This window comes from Rhinopithecus bieti, unplaced genomic scaffold (assembly GCF_001698545.2).
Source record: "Rhinopithecus bieti isolate Rb0 unplaced genomic scaffold, ASM169854v2 scaffold_16234, whole genome shotgun sequence".
NCBI classification, from domain to species: domain Eukaryota; kingdom Metazoa; phylum Chordata; class Mammalia; order Primates; family Cercopithecidae; genus Rhinopithecus; species Rhinopithecus bieti.
In genome coordinates this window covers 2,359,799-2,366,298 of record NW_016808946.1, presented here as the reverse complement: position 1 = coordinate 2,366,298, position 6,500 = coordinate 2,359,799, and the positions used below count along the sequence as shown (strand labels likewise).

The following is a 6,500-nucleotide window of genomic DNA, read 5'->3' as shown; positions in this document are numbered from 1 at the left end:
AAAAAAAAAAAAAAAAAGTAGGTAACAGCAGTTTGATTTGGGGTTGGGGAGGGTATTGATATGAGAAGTATAGACAGTCCAGTGTGGAGGTTATGGGCACAAGAGCAAAGCTGCTTCTGATCCAGTTGACCCCCCCAAGTCTCATCAAAACTACCATTCCATGTACCAAGTAAGGGACACCGAGTGTAATTCGGGGCGTGTGGTTAAGTCTGGGAGGTGGCTTTCACTGAAGGTCCTCCTCACCACTTTCCATGTGAGCCCTTGGTTCCAGAAGGACGAACCCTCCTCTAGACTGAACAAGGTACCCCCGATTGGGGCCCCAAAAGCTGCAGCAACTCCAGCAGCCGCTCCTGCTGATACAAAGTCTCTCTTGTCTCTGAGGAGAGGAGAGAGACGGGTTATCCAAAAAAGAGCCCTCAGCCCACAAAATGCGGTTTCTGATTTCCTTATCATGAACATTTTCTCTCACACCTATGAATTGAACAGGCAGGGATCCTGAAGGGCAGGTCCCTGGGGAGGCTGCCTCTGCTGCGAGCATGCCCACCCGAGAGCCACACACCTCAGCACTAGAGTCCCTTTCAGCACGGTGGCTACTCCGCCTGGGAACAGGAGCCCCTGACCTCTCTGTTTTCTGTGATCTCAGAATCTCAGCCCCCAGAGCTCAGGGGCAGATCAAAGATCGGCGCCATCACTGCTGCACCACGTTCCCACCAGATCTTCCTTCCAGAAAACCCCGGCATCCGTAAAAACATCAAGGTGCCTTCTGGGTATGTGCCAGACTTGCAGGAATACAAAGAGAAGGTGGTCCATGACTCTAAACCGGGCCTCTGATTGAAAGAGCCTTACAAGGTGTGCAGGTCAGTAACACACACATCTGATACAGGGCTAAAAAGTCTACTACCTTCTGACCCAGGAGGGTGGCTGAGCAAGTGAATCACTGGGGAATACAAAATGCCTTCCTAAGAATATGCCTGTCTGAGGCCTTTCTTGGTTGAGTTTTTAATCTGGGACCATTTTCACTTGCCTGAGATGCGTCTAGGCCTTGTGGCATGACAAAATAAAAGTCACGATGTTAGCCTGGTGCTTTGGCTTATTTCCAGAAGAAAAGTTCAAAGCCCGCCCCCTTCTCCCACAGTTGGGTTTCCCAGCAGGGGACACTGTGCCAGACTAGAGCAAGTACTGAGTCTGACCCGCAGTGCATGAACGTGTTGCTTCCAAAAAAAACCAATTTCTAACCTTTCCATACCTGTCGCTTCGGAAATAGGGGAAGTTAAACTGGATCTTCCGTAAGGAGATGCTCTGAAACTGAAGCGAGAGAAAAAGAGAGCCAATAAACAGCCTACTCGTGTAACCAAATACCACCTGTACCCCAGTAATTATGGAAAAAGAAAAAAAAAGAGAGAAAACAGGTCGGGGCAGTCTAGAAGGACTGAAACTGCGGGAATCCACAGCACTAGGGGAGGCCCCGCTGCTTGAGCACACCTGGGTAAGTGTGCTGCAGGAAGGAAAGTCCAGAACAGCGACTTGGGGAGAAAAGGAGGCCGGGCGTGGTGGCTCATGGCTCACGCCTGTAATCCCAGCACTTTCGGAGGCCGAGCCGGGCGGCTGATCATCTAAGGTCAGGAGTCAGAGACCAGCCTGGCCAACATGGCAAAACCCTGTCTCTACTAAAAATACAAAATTCAGCCAGGCGTAGTGGCACGTGCCTGTAATCCCAGCTACTCAGGAGGCTGAGCCAGGAGAATCGCTTGAACCCGGGAGGCGGAGGTTGTAGTGAGCAGAGATGGCGCCATCGCACTCCAGCCTGGGCGACAGAGTAAGACTCCGTCTCGAAAGATAAAATAAAAAAACTTGGGAAAAGGAGATTACCACCCCCACCCTCGGGAGGAGCTTACTTTTCCTGCCCCCAAATTTCTAGGACCTTCTGAAATCCCATTTTGTGCAGAGTCAACAAGTCAGAAAGGAAAAAGGGAAATGGCTGAGCTGAGGGAAGGGGACGCAGAAGCTGTTGCAGAAGACTGAGTCCGCTCTGCTCAGCAGCGCCAGGAAGAGAAGGGCCAGAGCCTGTCCACGGTCAGCTCCACAACAGCACACACTGATGCTTACTCCTTCCACCCCTTGGCTCACTTCTGCCAGATCTGGTGCTTGAGGCAGTAGCAGGAGAGAGACCAAAAGACGAGCTCTGGAAGAAAGAATCTTCCCTCCTTCACCTCAGAGACTCCCAACCACAGTAACTCCCTCTTCTCAGGACTGGAGAGGGAAATGACTGTGAGTGACAGTTCATAGGGAACTGAGGCCTCCAACAGCAGCCCAGGGATCTGGAGCAGCCCCTAAGAACGGGAGTTTTGAGGTCTGGAGCTAGTGCCTCAACATCTCTAAACCTCAGTTTCCCCATCTGAGGATGGGGGTAATAATAACAAATCATTGAAGGTGGCTATGAAGAGAAAGCAGTTAGTATACGCAGCGTCTGGCACACAGACCACTCAACTAGCAGCTGTTATTATGACTACCACGTCAGCTAGAATCAGCATGGAACTGTGCCTAAAACCATGTCAGTCGATGCTTCAGGCCTCTTGGATCTGGCAGCACTGAGATGATCCACCCCACCCTATACGGAGGCGCCTGGTGATGGCTGCGGAAGCACCCAGTGACTTTTATCTGCCTGTGTCATAGTTTTTCTCTATGTCACATTTCTGCTCCTAGGGTTCAGCAGGGCATTATTAAAACTTCCAAGCATAAGTTATGCCCTTTCCTGAGAGACAGACACATGGTTTTCATATCAAGCCAGAATGGCACCAGGTTCCAGTGTGATGTCAGGGGTGTCCGAATGGATTTGGCCCAGTGTAACCACAGACCTCCCACCAGACCTGCCCGGGAGGCCCACACCCTCTCAGTCCATCTTACCTGAGGGAGGCCAGCTCCCACCACTGAACCACTGTGGATCATGGGGCCTTCCTTCCCCACAAAGAGCCCTGGGCAGGGTGAAAAAGGGAAGACCACTGGTCAGCGCAGAAATGCTCCTGGGTCAGGAGACCTTGACTACAAAAACTTTCATCGTGACAACTAAACAGAGATGATCCTAAGACTTTATAAGAGAAAGAACCAAATTCTCACCAAATAAGCTCCATTTCAAGTCTTGCTAGAAGAAAAAACACTCCACATTCTAAATTGTGTGTCAGCAAATGACAGCCTGTGAGGCCAGACCACCAGCTCCCCGCCTGGTTTTGCACGGCCCGAGAACTAAGACCGGCTTTTACGTTCGTAAGTGGACACATGTAAATGGTTACATAAGCATTAACATAAGAGCTTCCATTCTGATTCTTGGACCACAAAGCCTTAAATATTTACTATCTGGCTGCTGACACAAAAAGCTTGCTAATTTTGACAGAAGCGCATTCCACAAACTAAATTCCAAATTCCAAAACTGAAGAGTGTGTTTGTCAGGTATCTGAATGGTAACATACGAACAGTGTCTGCATTTTAAAAAGAGTCCATCAACAAAAAGTGCAAACATCAGTTGTTTGAGGCTGGGCCCTGCAGTTCAAATCTAATAACTGAAATACGTCATGCTTCTTGTCATCTCTGCCCCTTGAGTATTTGAAGGATATAAGTTGGACCCTTCTTACCTCCAGCCACACTGAACAGCACTCCAAGAACCTTGCAGAGCAGGGTCCGGAGACGGACGATTCCTGGCACCTTCACACCATTCAGATAGCATTTGACCTCGGGTATCCCAGAACCTGCTGCCACGGGCTGATGGAGTAGAGCAGGCACACCCATAACTCAAAATCCATTGGTTCTCTGGTTTACCCTCAACAACCTGGGCAGCGGAAGAGGGAGAGCTGGCCACCTTCATTAGCAGCATCAGCATCACCTGGAGGGCTTGCTAAACCACAGCTGCTGGGCCCCACGCCAGAGGATCTGACTCAGGAGGTCTGAGGGGCAATGGGAGGACTTGCACTTTTTTTTTTTTTTGAGACAGAGTTTCACTCTTATTGCCCAGGCTGGAGTGCGATGGCGTGATCTCGGCTCACTGCAACCTCCGCCTCCCGGGTTCCAGCGATCTCCTGCCTCAGCCGCCCGAGTAGCTGGGATTACAGGCATGCGCCACCATGCCCAGCTAATTCTGTATTTTTAGTAGAGACGGGGTTTCTCCACGTTGGTCAGGCTGGTCCCGAACTCCCGACCTTAGGTGATCCGCCCGCCTTGGCCTCTCAAAGTGGCCAGACTTGCACTTTTTAAAGAAAAATAATTTCAACTTTTATTTTAGATTCAGGGATTGCATGTGCAGGTCTGTTACAAGGGTATATTGCATGATGCTGAGGTTTGGGATACAAATGATCCTGTCACCCAGGTAGTGAGCATGGCACCCAACAATTTTGTTTTCAGCCCTTTCCCCCTTTTTTCCTCCCCGCAGAATCTGCACAAGTTCCCTGTGAATCAGCATCACCTGGGGAACCTCTCAACAATCAATTCAGGCACTTCAATTCCACAGGTTCTCATGTGTCAGAGCTGGGGCTCAGGTATGTTTTTTTAAAAGTTCTCCAGGGAATTCTAATGTACTGCCAAGGCTGAGACCCACCATCCTAATCTGGATTTTTCTTTAATCTCACCAGAGGGTGAAACCTTTATCTTTAGTGAACAAGAGGCCACTTTCTGCAGTAATCTGCATTCTCAGTTTCCTGACATTCTGGAAGGAGGTGGGGAAAAGGAGTGCAGGACTCTAAAACCTCCTAAGCGAGCAGGTGAATCAAACCACCTTACCTCAATGAGAACAAGGAGGCTTGCCAGGAAGACAAAGGTGAGGTTAAAACCCAGGAGTTCAAGGAGAGACAGAGCAAGGCAGCCTTTCTGGCTACACTCCTCCACCGCTGCAGAAATTGGGTTAAGGAAACTGTTGATCAGCCGAGGGGTGTCCCTGTCATCACCTGAGAGGGTGCAGCTGCTTCTCCTTTGGATCATGCTGTCTGCTGAGTGCACTTTTTCTCCATATATAAAATTTTTTTGAAAATGCCTGAGATGACTGGGTGCGATGGCTCGTGCCTGTAATCCCAACACTTTGGGAGGCTGAGGCAGGAGGAACGCTTGAGCCTAAGAGTTGGAGGCCAGCCTGGGCAACGTAGTGAGACCACGTTGCTACAAAAAATACAAACATTAGTTGGGCATGGTGGTACATGCCTATGGTCCCTAAGAAGCTAAGGTGGGAGGATCGCTTGAGCCTGGGAGGCTGAGGCTGCAGTGAGCTGTCACTGCACCACTGCACTCCAGCCCAGGCGACAGCGTGAGACCTCATCTCTTAAAAAAAGAAAAAAAATGCCGGGCGCGGTGGCTCATGCCTGTAATCCCAGCACTTTGGGAGGCCGAGGTGGGCGGATCACGAGGTCAAGAGATTGAGACCATCCTGGCTAACAAGGTGAAACCTCGTCTCTACTAAAAATAAAAAAAAATAGCCGGGCATGGTGGTGGGCGCCTGTAGTCCCAGCTACTCGGGAGGCTGAGTCAAGAGAATGGCATAAACCCAGGAGGCGGATCTTGCAGTGAGCCGAGATCGCACCACTGCACTCCAACCTGGGAGACAGAGCGAGACACTGTCTCAGAAAAAAAAAAAAAAAAAAAATTGTTTGAGATGACTTTAACATTAGGAAATACTTCAAACATTACAAAAAGTAACAAATACCCATACCCTCACAACCTCAGCTTTAACAAATCTCAACAACATGCCATATGTGCTCCAGGTATTTTTTAAAAATAAAACATTCAATACCATTTTAAGAAACAAAACAAAACAAAAAAACAGTTTTCCTTCCTCTCTCCCCTGGGAGAAACCATTAACCTGAAATTATTGTGCATATTTCAAGTGTCCATACTGTTGTACACGGCACTTCTATATTCTGTAAGTTCCTCTTTTTTTTCTGAACATTAAGTTTTTGAGAATTAGCCATGTTGATACACACAGCTCTGCGGTTCATTCAGTTTCACTTCTTTTTCTTTTTTTTTTTGAGATGGAGTCTTGCTCATCGCCCAGGCTGGAGTGCAGTGGCATGATCTCGGCTCACTGCAAGCTCCACCTCTCAGGTTCACGCCATTCTCCTGTCTCAGCCTCCCGAGTAGCTGGGACTACAGGCACCCGCCACCATGCCCGGCTAATTTTTTGTATTTTCTAGCAGAGACGGGGTTTCGCCGTGTTAGCCAGGATGGTCTCCATCTCCTGACCTCGTGATCTGCCCGCCTCGGCCTCCCAAAGTGCTGGGATTACAGGCGTGAGCCACCGCACCCGGCCTCACTTTCACTTCTGTCTAAAATTATTTTTTACAATCTACAGAAATGACATGATGTCTAAAATGATACCATATGAATGTGCCACAATTTTCCATTCCCCCATTTGGTGATTCCAGCTTTTTGCTATCACAAAGCTATAATTATCATCTTTGCACATGTCTATGGTTCACATCTGTAAGAGGAATTTATGAGTCACAGGAATGTGTACTTTCCTTTTTCCA

The 6,500-nt window shown here is 48.9% G+C and overlaps 1 protein-coding gene across 2 annotated transcripts in view; it reads right to left on the bottom strand.

Moving 5' to 3' along the window:
- The window catches only part of CLCN6 (Cl-/H+ antiporter 6), a 38,308-nt gene that overhangs the window by 16,250 nt on the left and 15,558 nt on the right, over positions 1-6,500 (bottom strand). For both annotated transcript variants that reach the window (XR_001888332.1, XM_017887969.1), the window contains exons 6-10: positions 4,765-4,871; positions 3,627-3,753; positions 2,905-2,972; positions 1,247-1,305; positions 244-376 (exon numbers count right to left, since the gene is read on the bottom strand). Coding sequence is in view for 1 of the 2 variants with exons in the window: in XM_017887969.1 (XP_017743458.1) it covers positions 244-376; positions 1,247-1,305; positions 2,905-2,972; positions 3,627-3,753; positions 4,765-4,871 (494 nt within the window). In the remaining variant the exon portion in view is untranslated. The remainder of the gene's footprint in view (positions 1-243; positions 377-1,246; positions 1,306-2,904; positions 2,973-3,626; positions 3,754-4,764; positions 4,872-6,500) is intronic.